General features: G+C 38.7%; 1 protein-coding gene across 2 annotated transcripts in view; it reads left to right on the top strand.

Annotated features, from left to right (window-relative positions):
- oprm1 (opioid receptor, mu 1) overlaps positions 1-25,783 on the top strand; it is a 42,180-nt gene extending 16,397 nt beyond the window's left edge. The window contains exons 2-6 of one of the 2 annotated variants that reach the window (XM_084735887.1): positions 18,923-19,272; positions 21,702-21,877; positions 22,695-22,873; positions 23,508-23,691; positions 25,004-25,783. In XM_084735887.1, the coding sequence (XP_084592013.1) occupies positions 18,923-19,272; positions 21,702-21,877; positions 22,695-22,873; positions 23,508-23,691; positions 25,004-25,009 (895 nt within the window). In that variant the 3' untranslated portion in view covers positions 25,010-25,783. The remainder of the gene's footprint in view (positions 1-18,922; positions 19,273-21,701; positions 21,878-22,694; positions 22,874-23,507; positions 23,692-25,003) is intronic. The other variant, XM_084735888.1, reaches the window with a different exon arrangement.
- The last annotated feature ends 553 nt before the right edge of the window (positions 25,784-26,336 follow it).

The following is a 26,336-nucleotide window of genomic DNA, read 5'->3' as shown; positions in this document are numbered from 1 at the left end:
GCGATCAATCGTACACCGAGTTTCCACCCCACTTGAGTTTGTCTTTGTGTGTCCATGGATATTGATCTCCTTCCTTGCATCAATTCCAGTCAGACCGATCAGGGGTGTTCCAATATGTCACCTCTCACTGCTGATGGACGTTTTTATTAAATGTTTCCCTCAGTGAGCACATGTTGGATCTGCAAAGGACACAGATAGGAGTGTCAGTCTACAACATATTGATGTGTGTTTTCTGTGGCAAGAGTTTATGTGTCAGGATGTATAAAAGAAAGGGCAAATTTGTGTATTTTGAAGGACAAAAGGTGGCAATGCCGTAGCTTCCTTGCAAGTCTTGTGCATCCCCCATTTGTATATTGAAAGGTACAACTTGTTATGTCAGGAAAAATAAAGATAACCCATGTGTATTCAGCACTGACCTAGAACTGTTTCTAGAACCAGTTCAGTTTGTGAGATATTAAGACCCGACCTGAGCAAGAGTAGTGAAAGGCATTGGCTGCAGTCCGTCTCTTTCCCTCGGGGCCTTTCAGTCTTTACTTGGAACATGTTACATGGTACACCCAGAGACAGAAAGAGAAAATTACATTTGAAAACTAGAAGAATGCACTAGAGTGTACTAGAGTGAAGACCTCTGCCAGGAAACACAAAAATAATATTTGGATGTAACACCTTTGTAATCACATTTGGATTAGTAACAGTAATTTAAGTACTTTTTTTTCTCAGTAACTGTAACAGATTGCAATTATATTTAATTAGTATTTTCATCACATGTAACTAGTTACATGTAGTTATATTCATGTTCACAAGAATTGGATGACCTGAAACCAAAATGGCTGTTGCTGATGTAGAGCTGTAAAAAAAAAAAAAAAGATTTTTTTCTAGGGTTTTTGAAAAATTGCTAGTAACAGAGGTCCTTTAACTTACAGTCATGAATGGGTGCAAAATATTTTTTAGAAGGTCCAGTAGTGTGTGAGATTAGCAGCGGACAAGACATATACACACACACACACACACACACACACACACACACACACACACACACACACACACACACACAAGGGATTGCCTGATTCTATAAAACAATGATTAAAATCATCGTTTGAGAAGCCCCTAACTCAAATATCATGTTTGAGTAGCTGAGTCATGATACACAGAGTAACACAGAATGACAGCAAGGCAGGCTACAAACTTTTACAAAATAAGTTCTGTTGCATGATTACAAAATAAACTGAAATAGAGGGGGTTGCCATTACAGCCCCAGTTTCTCGGTACCTGTTGTGCTTGGGTCAGATATCAGAACTCTGTATGGAATCAGTAACAGCTTCATGATGGTTCACCCGGTCCTGAGGCTCATTCTCTCCCCCTCAGATCCAACCTCCACCTCGCCACAGGCACCGGGCCAAACTGAATAACTAGTGCCGCAACAACACAATCCTACAGAGGCTTTCTGCTGCCCATACTGCAAGTGTGTAGCCAAACACCACAGCTGTCAGAGACTGAAGCGTGCTACCTTAACTGAGTTCATTCATTTTGTTGCATGGATTTAAAGCACAGATTAAACATTAAGTGTTGAAAGTGGGCTATGCAGTATTGTGACACACTGAGACAAAAAGAAAGCTGTGCAAACTCTTATCAGATTAGCTAAATTAGATGCAGTGGTAAGCAGTTACTGGTGACAGCAACTGTTGTTTTTTATGCTACAGAAATGAACACTGTCTGGTATTTTGGTCCTTCTAAAATCATACTGAAGCTCTGCAATCGATAGAAACCTAACTGCTCATTGAAATAGTAATTATTAAATGTAAGAAATATGCTAAGTTCTGGTTCATGTGACTGTGTGTTTATTCAGACTGCAAGCATGATTCAATGTGTAATCCTTCATGACAGTATTGTAATGGAGAGTGTGAGAGTGTGAATGCATCATTTTGACCTCCTGAGAGTCGACTCTTAGCTTGTGCAGCAGCACATCAGTCACAATAGTGTCCATCCATCCGTCCCTGTCTGACAGCGTGAAACACACTCAGCCAAGCCGTTTGTCTCTGACTAAATTTTCTATTTATCTGCCAGCTTGTGTGTGTGTGTGTGTGTGTGTGTGTGTGTGTGTGTGTGTGTGTGTGTGTGTGTGTGTGTGTGTTTACACATCTGTTTCTCAGTGTGCATGCGAGTCACAGCTCAGGAAATCTGCTGTGTTGTCAAGCCGAATCTAGGCATTGGTCAATACCAGAGACGACTCATACTGGCAGGTATACTGGTACACTTGTCCAGACCCCCAGCTTGTCACTTAACATGAATACAAAAAGGTCTTATCCAAACACAGTCCTGTGTTCTTTTTATCAGTTTTATCAGTGTATTATACTGACATATGTTTAGACTTTTCTCTTTTTCTTCTTTCTGTGTTCTCTGCTCTCTACACTGAAATAAATTAAGGCAAACCTGAAATGAGAAAGGAGTTAAATTTTCTTACTAATGCAATGACTAATGCAGCCAGTGCAAGGTGTTACCACTTTCTTGATCTTGATACACTGTTGCTATAGTATTTTTGGCTGAGACAATAATAATGAATAATTACACCTTCTCTTCTTATTTTTGTTCCACTTCAGCCAACCCTTTCAGCCAACCCCAATTATCACTAGTACCATATAAATGCAAATGTATGCTTTATTAGGAGCATGTCAATATTCATGCACACCAGTACCTCAGATGCCTCACTGGCGCCTCTCCAATCTGACCAACCCCTCGCATTACACCTATGGACAGTGGTTACACAGGTGTCATGCACATGTGGCGTAGGTGATGTGTGTTTCATTTAGGGGTAAAGTTGTCCCTAATTTGTCCCGGGATTTGACGTCATCAGCCTGCGCCAGCTAATCATCTGGAAAATGTGAGAGCTCAGCCGCTTTTCTTTGAAAAAAAGCATTGCACAGTTGGGCTTGCGCACTGTGCTTGTGTAAAACTTAGTGACACAGAGCAGATACAAGTATTTCTTTATATGTACATACATATGTACAAGGAGCTGCTCCGACACAGAGAGCAGGGAGGCTGAGAGCTGCAGCAGGATAATAAGTTACATCAAAACATTAAAAGAACCAATAATGGCAGACGACTGACATGTTTTTGTGTGACAGGCTAAGCTAAACAGTTAGACTGCATATACACTGCTGTGGATTTAGCCTGTTTGTAATAATTTGCCAGTGATCTGCCGGCATCAGCTTCACTAAAACCTGCACTGATATGCCACTTTTGATATAACAGTGCCACACTTGCCTCTACATGAAACCTGAACTTATCTGTTTTTTTTGTGTTAGGTGTAATGCCAGATGTCGCTCAATAGTGACACCTGACGAGCCTCACTCAACACCACTGGTGTGCATAAATATTGATATGTTCCACCTACTGTAATGCTTGTCCACGATATCACTGAGCTGGCGTGCATGACCCTAAATGCTCTCTTTCTCTCTTTCTGACAAAAAAAAAAAATTCTCATTTAAAACTAAGTGTTTAAGGCAATTGTCATTTTTAACACCCACTGAGAGTTTCTATAAGTTTCTATGACAACACAGTTTTTGCAATGATAAAAGTTACAAGTGTTTAATGAAGTGGCCAGCTCAGATGTGGACGTGCTGTTTGACGATGGATAAATCATGAATCTCTCACTGCATGTGCGCTTTGAATCAAGCTGGATTTCAGACTGCGAGAAGACATTACCAGTCACTCAACATGGTGCTTTAGGACTCCCCTCTAATTCTCCCCAAATATTTAATAATGTGCTTTTATTCCGTCTTTCCTTTCCCACATGGAAGTCTTTTATCAAGTGGTGCAACGTTGATTGGACAGATTTGGCAATTGTTATCCTGCATTGAAAGCATCATTAATATTATTAGACTGCAAATTGACACCATGTTATGAATAATGGCAAACAGGTAGACAGATTGAAAACGAGGCACCTTTTACAGTAATGATTCAGGGCTTATAACTGTGGAATCACTGTCTCACACTTTTTTAATGGACTTTACACGCAAGCACAGCAGTTTGAATACCTGCTGACATGCTTACTTTTTAATGTTGTGTATAGGGATGTACAAATAATAAAAAAACAAATTTAGACAGCTAGATCCAATACAGTATAATGTGCTGCCATAGCGCTTTAGAATATACAGGATAAATCAATTGAAAAGTGTTGTAGCATCACATAAAGCAGCAGTTTTTTTTTTTTTTTTTTACAATACATCAACATACACATATTCTTAAGCAGTGATGTGGTTTATGACTGTACAGATAACAATAATGCAAGTAATTAAATAGCCTAATTAATCACAACAAATAACACTAATCAACAGCAGTAGGCTAATGATACTGATACTCCTAAAAATGAGGAGACAGATTAGCATAACATAAAGCACCTCAGGACTCACTGACATAAGCTTGGTGTGGTCAGAGGTGAAACAGGCAAAAAGGGTAACAAAGCCCTGCTTTTCAGCACGGTGTTAAGTTAGTCAGTAAAGGAACCCAGAAATTGAACCTGTGATTCAGTCGGAGGAGCTAAGAACTAAATTTATTACTGGATAAAAGTCCCTGCTATGGGGTTGTAGTGTTGTGGTTCAACCCAGATGCAGCTCCTGTTTAACTTGTGAAGTGTAGCACTTCATTCAAAAAGCATGAAATTTTACTGGGTGCCACTAGAATCAGCACTGGAACGAGGGGTGGACATTTATTGCCGCTTGAAATGAAGCCATTTTGTCGTCCTCTGGACTAGTTTAAAAAAGACTGAGATGAAGAGAGAGTGAATGATCTGAGAGCACAGCTGACCTGCAGAGTGAACAAGAGAAATAAACCTTTATTTGCAGATGGCTTTATGGTGGTTATATTCTGTATCTGCAATAAATAACCATCAAACTCTCAGCAGAGAGCTGCTGTGGAGTTTTCAACTACTGCATGTTTAAACATAAAAGGGAAGGAGCAATACGGAAAAAAAAGGTCAATAAGGGCTATAACTCCAATATTCCCTGGCCTTATAGCCTCACCTGTTCCAAATTTTATATAAATCAGCATTGTTTTGGTTTTGTTGATGTGTTGGCTGATAATGAAATTAATGATAACTATAAAATGAAGTGAAGAAATCAATTCAATTCAATCAATCAATTCAAATCTTGAACAAGCTTGCACACAGAGTACGTAAACACCCCCGAACAGTCAACTGTTGAAAAGAGGATATTGTCACAAAATGAAGGGAAAAACAAGAGAGTTTTTCTTCTCAGCTGATTGAATTAGTGTATATGAGGAATATAAAGCATGATCAAAAAGGGCAATACTGCCACAAACAAAGCCAGGGAGATGGCTTGACAGAATATTGCAGAATGATTTAATGCATAAATAACGTTATACAAGTGGTATTTGTTAATAAATGTCTCCATTCTTGAAATTCTGTATAAACATACAGCTTGCTGCAGGACATGAGTAAGTAAGTGGTTATGTTGCTGTTATGACAGGGGCAAGCCTCTTCAGAAAACTGTACCTCAGCCAGAGAGGCAGACAGCAGGACACCTGGATGACTTTTTACAATTTATTTCTACGACTGTTCACCAGCAGGAACAATAATAAAATGCTTCTCTAGATGATTTCTTCGCAAACATTGAGTCACAGACTGAACAGTAAAATCAATCCCAAAAATCATGCAATAAAAACCGATGTTCAGTCTTAAAACTGTGTTCATGTCACGCACACACACACACACACACACACACACACACACACACACACACACACACACACAGGTCTAATGATAAAACAGCAGCATGCATTAAATGTTCCTTCAGAAAGAAATGAATCCAAGAAATAAATAATCTCCCAAAAAGAATCAAACGTGTTCCAGGGTATTTTAGGAATCAGAAGACTGAATTACAACACAAAATGCCCACAGTCAATTTATAATTTGTGCCCATTTGTACTTGCTTTGAAACTGCTATTGGAAAACACCGGCAGCCTTTGTAGAGATGCTGAAGGGTCCACAGATTTTCTCCACTCGCCACAGCCATAGTGCAGGTGTCCTATTAAAGGCATTAACCATGGGAAATTTCCTTAGGACAGAAATTCAGACTTAGGGAAAGTTTTCATAAAGGGCTCAAAAAATCTGTGACAGAGCCTTCGTGGACTTGACAATTTCACAATAGAACAGCCTCAGCCCTCGGACTTATGGGGAACACGCAAGTCTGTGAGGTACTGTTTGCGCCTGCTGGAAATTCTTTGACACGCAGCTAAATTAAGTTTGACAGTTAGCCTGCTACAGAGCATGTTGGTTCAATGGCATAGGTTGCCATGGTTACTGAGCAGGGGCGGCCACAGTAATGGAACTGATCTGTCACTTAAATTATCGAGATCTAACAAAGAAAGACAGGAATTTCTTTTATCCACCTTGATGGAATACCTCCCAATAACCAAAGGCTGAAACTGCAAATAGGGCAATTTATTCTAGCAAGTTTCTTACATAACCGTATATCATTTTGATTCAGGCTGGGTTTAAATATATTGCTTTAATGCACTGTTAATATTAAATGCTCTTTCTCTTTACTATTCATCTAGTAACCTTTTGTTGCTTTGAGCTTTCCTTGAGCAGTTAGTGTCATTCCTCTGAATACATTCTCTAAGTGCCTTTATATCAGTGTCAGAATAAATGCTATATCTCAATCTATCTGTTATGGCTCAAAATGTGTGTGTGGGTCAATTTACCAACATTTAAAGCTATATTGGGATCTGTTTCCCCTGCAGTATATTCCCAGCGGCACCCGTCTAATGACTACCATTTAGTGAAATTATTTCCAAGAGAGTTAAAAAAAAAAAAAAAAAACAATAATCGAGGCTTACTTCAATTCAGCTCGTACCACAGGGGAAATATGATTTGCAAACATATTACCACCAATAAAGCAGTACATATCCACTGCCATGTAGACATAAAGGAGAAGTAATTTATTTATTTTCTCTAATGTATCCTGGTATTTATTTCAGTCTTTGATAGACAAAGGCTTCGGCTTCAGAAAAATTCATGTTATTATGTGCTTTTATCATCTTTTCAGTTTTGATTATGTTGTTAATTTTGGCTCTTAAAAACTGAATCACTCTCAGGATCTTCCACACACCTAATGCATTAAAAAAATAAAGCAAATGTTTGACCTTAAGACTCTGAGGTGATTTTTAACATCTTTACTTTATGGCTACAAAGACAAATCATTCTTTGGTAGTTTAATGCATATTTTATCAAGCAATTTACTACATCAAGTGTTAACGAAAGCATAAATCACTTGAACCTCACACATAATTTGAACCTTTTTATCATCACATTAAATTAAACTTGAATGATCCTCTTGAGAGCAAATGTAAAGGTATACTAAAGGTGTTAAGTCAAACATGCTTCTCCTGTAGGCTTGAAGGGCAGCTCTGAAAAATTTGTAGCTTGCTTCTTCACAGAGGATGGCAGCTGTAGTCACCTTTCAGTTACAACAAGCCCAATACTTTAGATACCAAAGGCGACTCAGGTTTAAGGTGAAAAACAAAGGTATCAAAATGACAGCAGAAACTTTTCAAGCCATTACAGCAGCACAACCAACTTCTCCGCTGTCCATACACACAATTTGTATAATCTAGAAGTGTGGCATTAGGTAATTTTGTAGCTAACAAAGTTAATGGCCCAATGTGTAAGATTTACAGAGATTTACTGGCAGAACATTGCAGAAATGCAATATAATATTCGCAAGTCTGTTTTCATAAGTCTCAAAAACTCATCCCCTGTTGCCTTGAAAGCAAATTGTGAAAAGTCTGTAGCTTGCCTCTTTGCAAATGACAGACTACAGTCAGCTTTGTTTCAGATTCGGTGGATAGCACTCCAATTTAAGGAGAAAAATAAAAGTGTGATAATGTCTGTAGAAAGTTTTCAAACCATTCCAGTGGCATAATTGTCTCCACCGTCCATGCACACACTTATTCCAGTAGTATGACTGAAAGTCTTAACTAGCACAGTTGTTAAAAGTTCAGTTTTAAGATGTACATGGATTTATTAGCAGAGTATGCCAGAAATGGAATATTCATAAGTATGATTTCATTCATGTATATTCACCTGAACATGACAATTGTTGGGGTTTCTTTACCTTGAAAAAAAAAAAAGAATGATCCGTTTGTATCTTCCATGAACGCTGCCATGTTGCACCACCATGTTTCTACTGTTGCCCTGAATAGACAGTCCAAACACTGGCTCTAGATAGGTTCTCCTGCATGCTTGGATGGGGAGGGTGAATTGAGATGTTTGCATTCTGCTAGCTCAGCACTATAGATGCCACTAAATCCTACACACTGGTTACAGATTTTAGTTCTGTTGCTTGAAACAACGCAAAGAGCTAATGAATTAAGAAAAAGGATCAAATATATACACAATGCTGCATATGAAGCCCCCAAATAAAAACAATCTGCATTATGCTCTGTCAAAACAACAAGTTTTCATATAGGCGCATATCGGACAACATATATGCCAATACCGTAATACACCAATATAGCTGTGATAGGTCAATATTGGTACAGATAAAACCGGTTGACCAATATTTCGGTCTGGCCCTAACACTTACATTAGAGGTGGGCAATAAGACAACATAAAGATTTCATCTAGCTTAAGATTTTGCCACACTGTGCTGTGCATACCATGGTGAGTCTCCCTTTAAAATCTCAGGGTGAATGAGATCAGCGTAGGCAATGTTGCAAATCAATGAGCAGGACACATTTAGTATTGGCTTTTACATAATAATCAGTATGATGGAGGACTGTGATTTCTCAATTTCTTAATTAGCTCAGAAATTCTATATATCATGATAAAGAATCTACATCACACAATCCTAACTGAAAAACTACATACATACATGCAGTAAACGCACAGCCAAATCTCCACCTTCTGTAACTCCTCACCACAAAAAAACATGCCCAGCGGTCAGACATGCACACAGCCACGTTCTGTGTTCTGTCTCTAATCCATCATGCTCTTCACAGGGAACATGGATAGTGTTATTGGTCGGAGCCAGAGGCATACAGATGTCTGTTCACATGAGCAGCCACTGTTTCTGCAACCAGGACTTAATGGTTTATCTGCACCCAGCAGTAGCCCATGAATCATACACAAGGCTACGCACACACACAGCCCGGCCAGCTTGTGATAAACTATGTTTAGCCGTCTGTGTAACAACAACCATGAAAATTAATCAGTTTTTGTTCCAGACTGTCAACCACAAGTGTGCAGGTTTCATCTTGAGATTTGTTGAAATATGATAAGACAGTTGATTCGCTGCAGGCTTGTTCCAAAGATACACAAAGTTCATACTGGTGCTTGTAGGGTAGCTTCAAATGTCCAGCCAGGTCTCTTAACATTCCAAAATTATCTATGTGATGCATTAAACGTTGCACCGGGCAATCCCAGAGGAAATGTTTACTTGAGACAATGAGCAGGGCATTAGCTGTAAACCATAATAAATCCTAATCCAATTTTATTTTTATAAGCCCTTATGTTTTTTCTATTTCACTTTACCCAAATTAATAGCTGTTTTTCTCAATCACTTTGCTTTTATGTTTTATTATTGTGCTGTTAACTAAATCAGATGAAACTGAATTGGATTTATGTTTATCCATCGTGATTCAACAAGTTGAAAGGAGAGTGGAATGGAGGTAATGTTCACCGACTGATGTTGAACCCATTAGACAGCATCTGCTCGTGGGCGTGAACACGGGAAAAACATAAAAAATGTTGGATATGACCTTCAAAGCAGCACAGCACATGCCTTGTGTATTTTCTAGTTTGTAGATTTTGTAATATTTGGCCTCAAAGAGATGAAAGGTTTCCCAGGTTGGTGCCTCATTAAATCTATTTTTTTTTTTTTTATCCACAGAGAAACATTAAAATGTTACAACAAATGCTCACTTTCAGAGATGTTTCAGCATCAGTTTAATGTTATTATAGACTTGCCTGCCATTAAATTCTCCCCTGCCTGGTCACGCTTGTTGCCATGGTGAAGCACGATCCTCACATGTGAAAACAGACAGTTATCAACTCATTAACATTCAGGCACATTTGAACGGCTCCATGCCGTGTACTATATTCATGAAGCGTGGACATGCTGTGTTGGCAGAATGCATTTTCTCTCCCGCCTGCAGTTGTCCCACGTGTATTCATGTCAGTCACTGAGTGTTTCTCTAATCGATCAAGACAGAAGCAGGGCTTGGACTTTATTGACAACCAGAAATAATTGGGCCAGTGTTTATCTTTTGTTATTGAACAGTTGGGGCTGACCTGCTTCAGTCCAATTACACAGACAACACATGCACCATTTACTGACACCAGTGGAGAGATTTTGTGTTTAAATATGCATTTGAATAGTGTTTAAGAAGTCTGATCACAATTGAAATAGTAAGAAATACGTCCAGTCATATAAAATGAAGACACATTCATGCTGTCCATATTTTTAGAATCTATCTTTTTTCCTATCTTTTCCATTTTTTAGCCACACAACCAGCATAGCTCTAGGGTGTTAGTTCAGACTCAACAACTATTCGATGGATTGTGATGACACACAACAATAAATGCTAATGACGTTGGTGCTCCCTTGACTTTTCCTCCAATTTGTTTTGTCACAACTGTTGCATGGATTTCCATTAAATTTGGTATTTGTTGAAGACATTTAATAACCACTTCCCAAATGGTTCAATCATAGTCCCGAACGGACAAGTATAAGGACAACTGTGAAGACCACGGACCCCCAATTAGTTTTGTTTGCACTCCTTTCTGTAGCCTGGAGGACACATTCCACACATGCACAGTAGATTGATGCCTGTCACAGCAAATTGGGGTTACACGGATGTCTGCACAGAGCCACACAGTACAACCTCTCATGACGAAATTTACATCACACATACTCTAGGTATAATTTTGACTCAAAGGACCAATATGTAAGATTTAGTGAATTTACAAATTGCAAACATATTATCTTGTTGGTAAACCCACAGTAGTTGAGAGTCTTGTGAAAAATGAGAAAGGCCGTATCTAGAACCAGTGTTTAGCTTGTCCGTTCCGGGCTACTGTAGATAAAAACAGCCCATTTTAAGGAAATGATAACACAGCAGTTCTTATTAACAGCATCACAGGGCTAATAGTTTGACTGTAGACTCAAATTTTGTTTCTTTATTAGTTTTTATGTTTTTCAGAGAGCAAACATCTTTTTTCCCCATTTCCCAAACCTGCTCTGGGAGTGTGTTGGGACCTGATGGGCACAGAGTCCATTAGGGCCTGGTCTGGCCTTTAAAAACAAAACAAAACAAAAAAATGGCTGGGCTTGGGCATAACTTCTCTCCTTTGTATTGCATTCATTAATGCGTAGAGCTCACATAGGCCTCTGTATTAAACTGTTATAGAACATAATAAATATTATGCACTCCAGGCCGCCGTACCATGTGGTTTTGCTGGAGCATCTCGATGTGATCGCCCCCTCAGAGAGAGCTTAAATTGGTGTCAGTCTTGAGGTGGGGCAGGCTCGGGCTGAAAATTGTGGACCTATGCAGGGCTCTAAAACCCAGCCCAAACCCTGGGTTAGTGGTGCCTAAACAACTATCACAAAAGAAGGAAATAAAAGAAAGGAAAGGAGGAAAAGACAGGAAAATATAAAAGCAGTATTTACAATAAAGCAAAAATCTGACACTGGCTTCACATTCTATGTGGAAGCCAAGCTTAAGTGCAAGATCAGTATATTTCCTCTTTAACTTACCCTAAGGGTCTGAACTGTTTATGCTGAGTAGAAACATGCAAAGTCAAACTGGAATATCAAAATGAAAACACAACAATATTTTCATTCTTTGCAGCTTCTCATGGCGTCTGTCCCACTTTCGTTAAGATATATCTGTTTTTCCCGTTATCCCTTCAGTAAGTTTTTATACAACATGGAGATGCTGTTCCATACCTCATTATTATTATTAAGAATACTTTTCATATTAAATGGTTTGGATTCTTGCAGAGGCTCCTATTGACTGGAACATGGCAGAAATCAAAACAGATGGGTGGATAGTAAACCACATATTACTTGCAGCTGATCAGATTAGACACCAATATTCCATCATAAAAAGGGGGGGACTTCTCTAATTTCCATTTCACTGCCAAAATCTAAATGAATCACCACTGAAATTTTTATTCTAATCAACAACATGAAAAAAAAAATCTCATTCAAATGATTAATGAGCAGTTAAAAAGCTGTTTCTGTGCTTCTACACCACAGTTTCAGTAACAGATTAGACTCATTTGGGAGCCAGGCTAGAGGTAATTGTAATTTTCCTTTCAATAATTTGTTATAACGTGCATATAAGATTATTTGGGGTCTTCAGTCAGAGAGGGTCTAAACTAAAGTATTTTGTCATAATTACAAATTTGCCAAAATGGCCACATTTAGCTCTGTTGAATTTGTGCATATTAAAACAACCAATCCTCAAGTGCACCCTGCCGCTAAAGAGCATTTTTATGTTAATGTGTTCAAACAAGGAAATGAACACAGTTTTTTTTTTTTTTTTCTGACGCAGTATGTGTCAAATGACTTGTCTGTTTGAATAATGCATCCAGAGGACAGTGTGTGACACTCGGCTGACGTTCTGTAAATCAGCTTCTCATCAGTATCGTCTCCATCTCATGGATAATTTAGCTTCATTATGAGATCTGTTTTTTCTCATTTAAGGAGAAATAAAGACAGATGAGAAGCAGGAGGAAGGAGTCCTCACACCCCCAGGTGGGAACCACAACTAATGGGTTGATGGAAGGCTATGAATTATACATGATTTCACTGAAAGGACTGTTTTGGAGTGTTTTAAGGTCCATTACTGCACATCTATCTGCCGCCTCAGTGCTTCAGTGGTCCAGGAAAAGACCAAATCAAGGTAGTTTAGAGGCAGATTGAACGATTTCTCTTATTGAGTGTTGTTTATTTGGCGAAGAAGTGTAATTAAGATTTACTCTGCAGGTGGTTACTTCTGTTTTGTCTGTCTGTAGCTTTACTGTCACTTATGTTCCTGTCAATGATAGACTGAATCTTTGCTGTAAACATTTTTGTTTGACGTCTGTTTACTGACATATAATGAGACAATGTCCTTATCTTCTGTTTATGTGGAATGAACAGCGCTTCAATTTTCTTGTCAAAGTTTTCTTCCAAAATGAGAACTCATCCGCGGGAGATCTCTATCTTCTTTATGAGTGCTATTATGAAGTGATTTTTCCTGGCATGGAAATTAATTTTATCCTTTATAAAATAATAATTTTTTCTCAGTTCATATCTATTGTCTAACTCTATGCTGTCAGCAACACAATGGACCTTGAAGCCAGACACAGCTCATGAAAGTGTTTTAAACTTGTTGAAATACCTGCTGGTGGGTCGTTCTTGTCCAACATCTTGGGCACATACAGACGACCCTGCCTCCTATAGATTACCATTATATGCTGCTCTTGTGCAAGAGAAAACCTTACTACCATCAGAACATATCACAACACATTCACTAACAACATATCAGTATCAGCTTATTTTGATTAAAGCATGATTAACTTTTTTATGATTATGTACAGGCTCTTGCAGCGTGTGGTTAAGCTTAGGTAGAGACTGGGGTCTTGGTATTAATATTATATTATAATAAGTCAACAGTGACTTCACAGAACGTGTTTACTTACTAACCGAAACTATGATCTTTCCCTAACTGTAACCATGGAGATTTTATTGGCTAAAACTAACCACAGACTGGAGTCCAGTTGTCCGATATTTATTAAACTCCATGTAAACCAGAAACATGATTTCCCCAGGTATATTTCTCCTGGACAATGCCAATTTTGTGGCCATGTATATGGGAAACTGTGTTTCTAATTGTTTTTGGTTTTTTTACATTTTACACACAGAGTTAAAGGAGACATATTATGAAGACTCTGCACATGCATTTGGGTATTTGGAGTGTCTACTAACCCACAAACTGTGAAATAATATTCAACAAACCATTCAGATTTGGCGGCCCTTGTTAGAATTATATGCCTCATTTTTTTTTTTTTTTTTTTTTTGCTGCAGGCTGCTGCATTTTCTTTGCGGCAGCAACAACTCGTTTTGAAAATGGTCCAGCATTGAGGGAGACCAATGCAGCTGGCACCTGTGAAACAAGGGTTGAAAAATACCAAGGTTATCCTTTAATGATCCCTGAAAAACTTATTAAAATCATGATTCTGTGACGTTCTGTACCAAGCAAACATGTTCTGTTGCATCTGGAGAACATTTGGAGATTTGTAGGCCAGGACATCTCTGCAGCGCTATAGTATTTTATTATAATGCTGTTTTGTCACACATTTTACCTCTATCAAAAAATTTCAGCTTCTGCAATTTGAAAATTGTACCTGGCCATATTGTGATTTTGATAATATTTCAATGAATTTTGCAGCCCTGCTACAATGAAGTGTAAAGGTGTTCTCCAACTATCCACCTTACCTGGTCTCTGTGAAAGGCCTGCCTCACACACTGACTGTATCTATCTATATTCTTCCACTTTTAGCTAGCATGGATAAACACAACTCTGAGGGCAATGTGGCTGTGGAAGGAACACACAGATATACATGAACCCTCCTCCAACAATAATGGGCTGGAAGATCACAGAGCACTCTGGAGGAAAGGCATATGATACAACATAAGTGGTACTGGCATACAATATGTGTATTGTTGGAAAAATTACCAGTGTTAACAGAATACAGGAACAAGAATCTATTCCAAAAAGGTTTCTTTTATTGTTAGTTCTACTGTACATTTATTCATACTGTAAAGATATATCAGGTTACAGAAATCTAAATAATAAAGATTGTAAATAAATCTTGCAATATAAAATAATCAAAGCATATTGACAATAAGGTAATCAGTGTTGAAAAAACTCAAGGACAAAGAATAAATTATAGCTGGAAAGTCATTATTAAAACACATTCAGTTAATGTAGACGATATGAGGGCATTCAATCCCATACAGCATGCTGTTCTTACACAAGCCTCAGATATACAACACACAGGAGAAACACAAGCTATCATCTGCAGCCATGTTAACGACAGTCACAAAGTCAATAAGGGCCGGCTGGAAATTACCTCCAGCTCCGGCACACTACTCAGTGTAGGGTGACAGCTTTTACTTCATCTGGAGGTGGCTTGTCGGTCCCCGTGCAAATAAAGCCTGAAATAACAAACACACTGAGCTGTCAGTGTTAAAGTTAATCAGAATTTAATGAACTAACTGTCATCTCTGGTTGTTAAGAGGATTTGGGATTATTGAGGAGAGTGTTACAACAAAACAGAAGTAAATTACCTCGCAGGTAGGATGACAGTTTGGGTTTAATAAAGTAAAAGCCAGAGGGTGTGATGTATCACTGTCACTTTGTGTATACAGATTAATTCAATAACATTATGACAGGAGATGTGTCTTAAGTAGTCTTTACATGAAATAGCATGTTCTGGCAGAGTTAGATGAGAAAGTCGATACCACTTTCTTATCTGACTGTTAAAGGTCCAGCGTCAAAGATTTACAGAAAATAATAATCAAGAAAATAACTGTTGTGTTTTCGTTACCTTCAAATAAGCCGTTTATTACATGCTTGGAAGGGAATCAAGTGAAGGCTCAAACACACTGAAAGCATCTGATGTGCATGTTTTGAAGTACACCTGTTGTTTTAAATGGCAGAATGCACCAACCTCGTTTCGATTCTGGAGTGTCAAATGAGGACCAAAGCTGTACCTGTTTAGAGAGAGCTAAAAGGATTTTTTTTTTTTTTTAAAAAAGGCATGGACTTGAGGAAAGGATGCTCATGGGGCTACAACATGTGTGTGGATATGGAATAATTTGTCAATGTGCTATAAAATCTTTTTGTTTTAAATCATGAATTGTGATGTTGCTGTACAGCTCTGTGGTTTATCAGTGACATCTGAACTACACTGCAGACTGGAGTCTCTGTTCCCAGTGACAAACAAACAGAAAACATGAATATTGAGCACCATTTAATATGATGTCATTCTGCTGACTGACCTATAAAGGTAAAGATTTTTTAAAAATATTTTGTTAAATAAATACGTTATTAATAATGATAATACTAAACAAATAAACATGTACATATTAATAGTGACCTTTCCACAAAGTACTGGTAGTTCTGTGTAGCTAGAATATCCGATGCATTTGGGGCTTAAGATGAGGGATTTACAACCTGCAAACTCACTGCTAGATGTCACTAAATCCTACACACTGGTTGTATCATGTCATGTGTATCATAGTACAAATCAAATAAGAATGATAATTCCATCACGTTACCCTTTTTGTCATTTTTATACTTCGGCTTTTGGACGTATTGAGATGTAACATGCTACGTGCCTTTATGCTAAGCTAAGCTAAGCTAACCAGCCACTGTTGTAGCTTCATAATAAATATAGATACATGTATTAATATATAAAATTAATATTATTTATTGTTAATGGACAGATTGGAGAGTTGTATTGATCTTTCACCTATCAGTTAAATGGGAAAAACAATTAAAATCTGAAATGTAAAGTGTTAAATTATAAGTGCCTTTCAGGCAGAGTCTAATTCCTGGAAGTTTTATTATAGCTTCATTATTTGTCACCCTGAGGGCCTAATAGTTTACAGGCTTCTTGACCTCACTGAGGGATTCAGTGGTAGAAATTCTCCTCACAATGTGAAAAACAAAAGAAGCTTGATTAAAATGCCATACTTCACTTTTCTATGTTCAGGTAGTGTCGAGCTGCAGGCTGTGGCTGAACTTTTCACTTCATTTTGATCCATATTTATAACATTTTCACTACATTTTTGTCATGAACACTGGACGTCACCTAGAAATGTGTGTTTTGATTGTTTTCTCTTACTTATTTCATTTGGGTCTTTGGTCTGCAGGTCATGACGTGCAAAATAAACAGATAAAAAGATCTTTGTGACGTCCACCACTGCCATGTGGACAAAGGCTAAACATAGCATATTTCTTTGCTGACAGGAGCTCTAAACAGTTGAGCCATTTCAATCTTTTGTGTTCCATCCTCTCGGCTAATGGATCCACACTTTCTCCTGTTTTCTGCAAACACCGTCCTCTGTGATCTTTGAACTCACACAGTTTTTTGCTCACCACAATAACTGAAAGGACATTTTTGTCTACAAAGTGATAGTCCTTGAAATTCTTTGATCATCCATCATTCAGATGACAAAAAGCTAGTGCACGCTGAGAAGCAGGTTTACTTAAGAATAGATGTCTTTGTCCCCTCTTTGCCATTATGATAGAAACTGGACTTGTATAGACTGTATTATGCAAAAAAGAGCTTGAAGAAATATTGTGCATTTCATAAAACATTTGTGCATATAAATGTTATGTAATTTTATTCTAGAAAGTATGCTGTAAACAGCCTAAGGAAAGTAATTTCTTTCTGATGTCTTTTTAAAGCCTGTGGGAGTCTTCTAAACTGAACCATTAGAACTAATTAAACAGGAAGTTTGCTGTTACAAAAGGAGCTGGTAGATGATACTAGACGCCTGAATTATTTACAAACACCAGGATGTGTGGTATCGGTATTGGTATTCATCACATTCAAATAATTGCTTGCTTGTGTTTTTCATGTTTGTCTTTGAAGCACACATCTTTGTTGATAATACTTTTCCAGTGGTTCAAAAACAAAAGACGACATTAATTTACTTACTTTTTGCTTGTGTTTATGAATATGATAATATTATATTTACTCATTAAAGATGGGGTATGCAATTCTAGAGAAAGATTATTGCTATTTGCACTCAACAGCCAAACAAACACACCCTTCAGTGCTTCCTCAGAAGGTTTACCATCCTGTTCACGTCCCCCATATCCGCTCCCCCGACCTGTTGCTGATCAGCTGGAACAGTGTTGTGACAAAAAGTGTATTGCATTAGAAACATATACCCCACCTTTAATATCTGCTGACCACTGCACCAGGCATATTTTGGAAAGGGTTTCTAATAAGAGGTTTAAGTAAGAGATGAGGTCTTCCTCTACAGTGCAATATCATAGGATTTAAAATACCTTTTTATTTTGTTTTGCTGTGTTCTCTGCCATAACATGCACATATATTAACTGTAGTAATTAATTATACTTTTATTTCCATATAAATGAGATGAATTAATAAATACATAAATGAATAGGTGAATGAGTTTAGCTCATCCTTAGCTCATGAGCTAAGAATGACCCTCTTTGCAGCTTTGTGACAATGTATTTTTAGATAAGTCAGTGAGATTTTGTAAATGTTTATTTAGCTTAAGAAATATCAGAATTTTCTTAACCTGTAGGAACACTTAATTCAAATAATCGTAGAGCTTCAGCAACAGTAACAATATCAATCTAAAAATCCCATCACGTTAAACAGGTGAGTATGATGATTTCAGAATGAATTGGGCCCTAATGAAAAACCTTCATCTGAAGATGAAAGCAAACACTTCAAACTCAAATGATGTGACTGTCAACAGGTCTTGTTGGAAAGTCAGAGAGCTCAGTTAAAAGCAGGGATGTCCTGATCATGCGTTTTTTTTCCCTCTACACACAACAAAGAGTTACAAAAGGATTAGAGAGATAAAAGAGATACAAAACAACTAGAAAGACAAATGGCTACAACGAGACACCAAAGGACTACAGGGGAGACTCAAAATTAAGAGACACAAAAAAACTGCAATTAGACCCAAAATGATTAGAAAGAGGCACAAATAGACTACAAAAGAGGCAAAAAGACTAGAAATGATGCAACTCATTTGTCGTCATCCTTGGGGTCTTTAGGAGGGTAGCAGTGATGGGGTTTTTTTTATCTATACCCTGGGGTCGTTTATCTCATTATAAATCCATGCTTTCTGCACAGATACACTAAAATGAAGACCGCCACCAACATCTACATCTTCAACCTCGCTCTGGCTGACGCCTTGGTCACCAGCACGCTACCGTTCCAGAGCGTCAACTACCTGATGGGGACCTGGCCGTTTGGTGACGTGCTGTGCAAGATGGTGATGTCCATCGACTACTACAACATGTTCACCTCCATCTTCACGCTCACTACCATGAGCATCGACCGCTACATCGCTGTGTGCCACCCAGTCAAAGCGCTGGACTTCAGGACGCCGCATAACGCCAAGATAGTCAACGTCTGCAACTGGATTCTGTCCTCGGCCATTGGACTGCCTGTCATGGTCATGGCCTCCACCGCCGTCACTCGTAAGTTACCATTATTCCTACACTGCAGTGTGTACAAACACACAAATAGTTTTACTATGTGTATTTGACAGAATGTGATTCATGATTAGACATACTAAAAACACAAGAAATAGATAAGGCTCAACATTTTTTTGGAAATCCAACAGAACAAAACTGGACTGAGGAAGCGATGATGTCAAAAAGTAGCATCTAACCCTCAAGTAGCAGGCATAGATGACATAGATGAACCTGGAGGGCTGTGAAAAGCAATTATTTCTCTCTTAGTCACTGAGAAACGATGAGTTCAACAAGGTCTTTGCAACAAATACGAGCACAAAATAGGAAGAAAACAGACTGTTCTTTCTCTTCATTTCCAACTTTAAAGAGCAATTATGTACTCCAGCAGACTCCATAAAAGGAGACAACCCAGAGGAGCTGTTTAGGTTGTTCTGTAGAATTGCACAAAATAACTATTTAATACTATATGCCTGGCTGGTGACCAATATAACTGTCTGCATAGTCAAGGAGCTACCTGCAAAGAGTACCTCCGACAGGCTGTCTATGTGTAATTGCAGTGGTAATGGAGCAAAAACTGCCACTGAAACTGCTGAAGTGTGATGCTGCTCTGTTTGGAGGAGTGAAAGTAATGAAAAGCTCCACAAAACATTTAGTTTGTCTCTGTACGGTTAGCTAAAAAATATTTTGAGACTGAGAGAGACTGTGTATGAAAGATATGGACTTGTAAAGATCTCCCATGTGTTTTTTTGATGATAAAATAGTGATAAATGAATGAGTAAATAATTTTACTTGTAGAACTACATAGAAGAGACATACATACCTACACATACATACAGTACCTACACACCTACATCTTATAGTAACACTGAGAGCACATTTACACAGTGGCCTCATGAAAATTTAAACAGACTTCACCAGTATGCCAAATCCCAAAGGATCCGACTCACTGGATTTTAATATATACATTCCCAACCAAGGTAAACATAGCAAAATACAGGAAATACATTTCAAATATATGTCCACTAGTCCACTAGTTTTCTGGCTAGTTTTATGCCTTAATTACTGGAGAGACTACAAAGACTGAGGGGAGAGAGGCAGGGAATGGAAATGCAACAAACAGTTGGACTTTTACCAAGGATGTGGTGGTTCATAATAGAAAGAATAACCTCGGTACAACCAGAGTTCCCAGGTGGAAATTCATTTTCCATTAAAATGACTTGAAGAAGTGGGAGGACATTAACTTCTTCGAGACAGATAAAACAGAGCTACAAACAGAACTATTGGTACTGAAACAATATGCCAATCAATGTGATGATGGGAGCTGATTTCCCTCCCAAAAAAAACCTGCAAATGAATGGTACTATTGCTCAGTGTCTGCTGGATCAACAACATATATAAAGATGGTCAAATGACAGTGAAATCAAAACGTCTTGATCACTCCCTAGTGGCTGGCTACAGTATAGGTCATAAATTCCTCCATTTCAGCAGATGGGACATGGACCTTACTAAAATATGAAAGTACATGTCAAGTAAATATTTCTGTAACATGGTTTCTGTCATTGTAGGTACTTGTTATAACTGATATTTTTTACAAGTGGTCATTTTTCTGATATGTTTGTTTTAATTAGTTATTTTATGCAATAAAAGGGGGGATTCAGAACATGATTGACAGCTGGAACCTCAATACTGAACTCTGATCATTACTGTGTGGACACTGGCTTCAAATGACATCACCAGTGAAACCAGCAAGCATGCATCTGGGATATCTTGGCTTAATTTCTGAACAGTGGGAGAAAGGGAAGATGCATTGTCCAACTTTATTTTACAGTCAGTGAGCTGGATTTGTAAAAAAAAAAAAAAAAAGCAACTGGTAGCTAACAAGTGATAGTCGCAGTATTACTGTGAAATGTGATAATAATTAATGTTGTGTTTACATCTTGTTTCCACTGTCCCCAAATGACCAAATCAGTTCTTGCAGGTTGAAGTCATTTACTGGTTTCAGCTTCTTTAAAAAAAAGTCAGTCCTTTTCCCTATTTAATTGAATATTTTAAGGTTTTAGACTGTTCATGGGACAAAACAAGCAAATCAAATACATTATTCACTGACATTTTGTAGACTAAACAACTGCCTCAATGAATCATAGAAGCACTGAGAGTCTAGTCAAAAATAAAAAAAAATTATTAGTGGCATCCCTAAATATTGTTACTCAACTTGTACAACACTGCATTGAACTTAATTGTGTACAACCAGATCAGACAGACACATTTTAAAGGAAGGAACACCAGATGTTCAAAAAGGGCAAGACCAGTGAAAACAGGATGGATAAAAATAACTACTTGTAAAATCGCTCATGTGCAAGTAATGAAGGTTTCTGTCTCTGTTTACCTGCTGTGAACACGTGAACATATATGTATCTCCACACCCTGTGCAGCCTCCAGCATTGTTGACTGCAAGCTGATTTTCCCCCACCCCTCCTGGTACTGGGACACCCTGCTGAAGATCTGCGTGTTCATCTTCGCCTTCATCATGCCTGTCCTCATCATCACCGTCTGCTACGGCCTCATGATCCTGCGGCTCAAGAGTGTGCGCATGCTGTCAGGCTCTCAGGTTAAGAAAAATGTTTTTCTTTCACATACATCAGCCAAAATGAGTGAATATAGTGAGTTATCTTGCTACGTTATGTGCCAGAGGCTTTTAATTAGATGCAAATGGGAATTTTAGATCATAAGCATTAGAGAGCATTTTGCAAATTTTAAAACCTTTGGTCTACCAGCTCTGTGGCCTATGCTGTTTACTAAATAAGTAATTGATTTTATCTTTCAGAATAATGAAGCAAAACAGAGGCTGCCCAGAGCATGCAGCATGCATGCAAATAAGGTGCACTCATTGCTCTCAAGAGAAAACAATTAGGGCTAAATCAACTTAAGCCTGAGGTTGTGGTTCAGTTTTAATTAATTGCAGTAGAAGGTGAAATGACCCAACAACAATTTCACACTCAGTATTTGATAAAATGTACCAAACACTGGCTTGAAAACACATGCAAATTCTGATCAGGTTGTATTAACAGTTGATACAAATGGACAAAGAAAAATGCTCCTACTCATAGCTCTTCAGCCACTTCTCTTTACCATTTGTCGTCCTTTCCATCATCCTTTTTCTTTTCTCTCTGCCTCTTTAACTCTCCTCTTATCCTCGCTTTAACCACCTTCTCCCCATCCATCATCCTCTCTTATACTTCATGTAATTCCTTTTCCTTTTCCTCATTCACTCCACATTTCCTTCCTTCTCTTATGCTGCACTCTCCTCTGTCCTTCCTCCATCATCCCTCCCTGTACATCTTCCTCTTTTTTCCAACACTCATCTTGCACTCCCTCTTATCACCCACACTAAACCACCTACGTCCTTCACACACACACACATACAGGAGAAGGACAGAAACCTACGTCGGATCACCCGCATGGTCCTGGTGGTGGTTGCCGTTTTCATCGTATGCTGGACGCCTATCCACGTCTTTGTCATCATCATAGCTCTGATCAATATCCCCAGCTCCACGTTGCAGACTATCACCTGGCACTTCTGCATCGCCCTGGGCTACACCAACAGGTACGTGCCTAACAGTGGACACGGATAAATATGTTCACTGTAATATCAAAACTATTAGTCCTACAAATTCAAGTACAGTAATTCAGAACCAGTGGCTCCCAAACATTTTCTGACAGGTCTCGCTCCAGAAGCTGAAAAAACTTCACACACATCATTTCAAACTATGTTTACTGTCATTTGTGTGTGTGTGTGTGTGTGTGTGTGTGTGTGTGTGTGTGTGTGTGTGTGTGTGTGTGTGTATGTATCACGCTTGTATATTTTTGAGTACAGATTGAAATTTAATTTAACAGATTCCCTCTCCTGCATTTGCACAATATCTCAAAGAGGTTTTATCACTGAAATGCAACACGTTGGATGGTGCAATTTTAGATGGGAAGCCTGGTTAAATGTAGATAACAGGATGCTTATTATGAGAAAAATTGTGTGTTTAACAGATAAGAGCAAATTGTATTGACTCTTTGATAATGTACATTTGATGGTACACATTTTTATACAATTTTATACAAGTTGACTTTCACACAGTAGCTTTCACACCCTTCAATATACTGTATATAAAGGTGAAAATGATGTTGGTGAGTTTATGGGGAAGCTGGTTTCTAGTGTTAAACTGTGACCCTGTTTTTGCCTCCTGCAGTAGCCTGAACCCGGTTCTTTATGGTTACCTGGATGAGAACTTTAAGCGCTGTTTCCGTGAGTTCTGCACACCGAGTCCCTCTGTGTTAGAGATGCAGAACTCGTCCCGCACTGGAGCCACTAGCCGCAAGCTCCCACAGCGTGACCACAACAGTGCAAACACAGGAGAAAGGTCAAATCAACAGGTAGAAATTGCCTGTGTATATACATACTAGTGCATGTAACTGCTTAAAAGACATTTTCTGAGAGTTAAATGCAGGATGACCATATTTTCAGATCCCGAAACTGGGACCATTAAGTGTATCATACATTCATGCATGTGCTTATGCAGGCATTTTCACGCCAATTATTTCAGTGCTTAACACACCCACAGAGAGGCCAGGTTCCAGGTCAAAATGACTTTGGGTGCATCAGAAATTAGTGGGGATGACAATAACATTCACTGTGTTTACCTTGATTCAGTCACAGGAAACAACACCAGGCTGTTACAGTATAACCATACACACTTCTACACACATCAGACTGGTCAGTTATAACTCAGTGTTCAGCTTTTTTTAATGAAGTAGACGTCTGGTGACCAGGGCTCATTTCTTTTCCAACTCGCTTGTTATTCTTTATAAACACCGCAGTGCCAACACACTTATGCAATATTAATTACATCATGTACAAGGTGAATTACATAAAGATTACTGCTAAAATAAGCATTTGTCTAATGTAATCATCACCACATCAGTTTCTTTAGTTTTCATTTCTATAGTTCTACCTGATGGCAAATCATACTCCACCTGTCTTTGGGTGCAAATTTGTGGCAATGTGTGTTTGTGTTGTGATGCTCTGAACCATGCAGACATTTTATGTGCCCAAGACTTGCCACTTTGCGCTTGGCATTTCTATAAAATTTTTTACTGAGGGTATTAAATATTTAATGACGGGGAAATATGCACCTTTGTATTCACTTAGAGGTGAAAATTTGTTTTCACAGACATTTGTCAGGACACCCAGCTTGAAACCGGGACAGTCCCAGACAAACCTGGACATCAGGTCACTGTAACTAAATTGATGCTACTCTTATGTCTGCCTAGTAAATATGATGACACAGCTAATAGCCAATTAGCTTAGCTTAGCATAAGGCTTGTTATCACCATGAAGTTGCCTGGTAACTAGCACAGACCATGCAGAAGTAATTTCACTAAGCTAAGAAATAGCCTAGGCACATAATCTCCCATAAAACCAAGTTAACAAATTAAATATATAATGTGTTAATTATTGAGCTTTAGATGCTGGTAGACAAATGTTGAGAGTGATATCTCAAGTAGTTCAATTAACTCACTTCATGTATATGACTGTGAACTGACATTCATGTAAGGACACAACTGTTTTTGTCCAAACTAATGGTCCCTGTGATACCTCCCTAGGGGCTGGCGTTCAGCTAGGCAAAACTTTCTGCACATGAATCCACTGCATACATTATGACATAAATATACTTTCTCTTTGCAGGTATGACTAGCCTTGGAGGGGTCGTCGGTGGACTCTCGCTGTTGTGGCGGTGTTGCCAACGACGATCTCAACTCAGAGGTCACGCAGGTCACCACAGGGCTCTGACCACACACACTGAAACCATACACGCAAAAAGATAAAATAGCACAGACCATTCAACATCAGGTCAGGCCATTCATCTGCCAACCGGTCTAACTATTACTTACTGCATGGCTGTGCAAGGCTTTTACTCTTAATGAAACAGATTGGGAAATGGGTCAAGCTAGTCTTAACAGAAAACAGAACATCATCACAACAACATGGCCTCCCACCTAAAGAAGTTGTTGCACTAAACTGTGCATAAACACTATCACAACTTTACAAGAAAAAGTCTGTCAGAGTTTTTGTTATTGTTAATATTACTATGACAATACAGGCTATACAGGGCTGAACATGTGCAGTCAAGAAAAACAGATGTATAGACAGATGTATAAAAGCCACTTGCATAAGACACTAATATGATGATGTTTTGTTCTGTCTACTCTGTACAAAGCTGCCTCATTGATCTAAGCTTCCTGTTGTAACCCTCATCCTATCATTGATTCTTCATGTTGTAAAAAAGATCAATTAATTTATCCTGTGTTTGCAGAGTACATATGACTCCATAAGTCAGTGTATCACTTTACCTCCTGATGTTTTCTTTTTCAATTGTTGGCATGTGTGAGAGGACAGTTTTTGACTGTAGGAAATGTGAATTTATGGAGGTTATTGGCTGGTATCCTATTTTGGACTTGTCATTCATTGCCTTTTGTCTTCATCCTATCCTACCATACTGCCCTACCCTGCCCTGCCCTGCCCTGCCCTGCCCTGCCCAGCCCTGCCCTGCCCTGGCCTGTCCTGCCCTGCCCTGCCATACCCTACACTACTCTACCCTGCTCTGCCCTGCCCTACTCTACCCTACCCTGCCCTGCCCTGCCTTAACTTACCCTGCCTTGCCCTGCCCTACACTGTCCTGTCCTCTCCTCTCCAGTTCTCTTATCTCCTGTTCTGCCCTGCAATTCCCTATTCTATCCTATCCTTCACATTCTATTGTTATATTATCCCAGTAAAGAAATATGACTCATTGTCTCTTGTCTTCATCTTATCCTACCATACCCTACCCTATCCTGCCCTGCCCTGCCCTGCCCTACCGTACCCTACACTACTCTACCCTATTCTGCTCTGCCCTGCCCTACTCTACCCTATCTTACCCTGCCCTGTCCTGTCCTCTTCTCTCCTCTCCTCTCCTCTCCTCTCATGTTCTGCCCTGCCCTATCCTATCCTATCCTATCCTATCCTATCCTATCCTATATTT

Source organism: Lutjanus erythropterus, chromosome 14 (assembly GCF_056507025.1).
Source record: "Lutjanus erythropterus isolate fLutEry1 chromosome 14, fLutEry1.hap2, whole genome shotgun sequence".
Classification (NCBI taxonomy): Eukaryota; Metazoa; Chordata; class Actinopteri; order Lutjaniformes; family Lutjanidae; genus Lutjanus; species Lutjanus erythropterus.
This window is presented reverse-complemented; position numbering and strand designations above follow the sequence as displayed.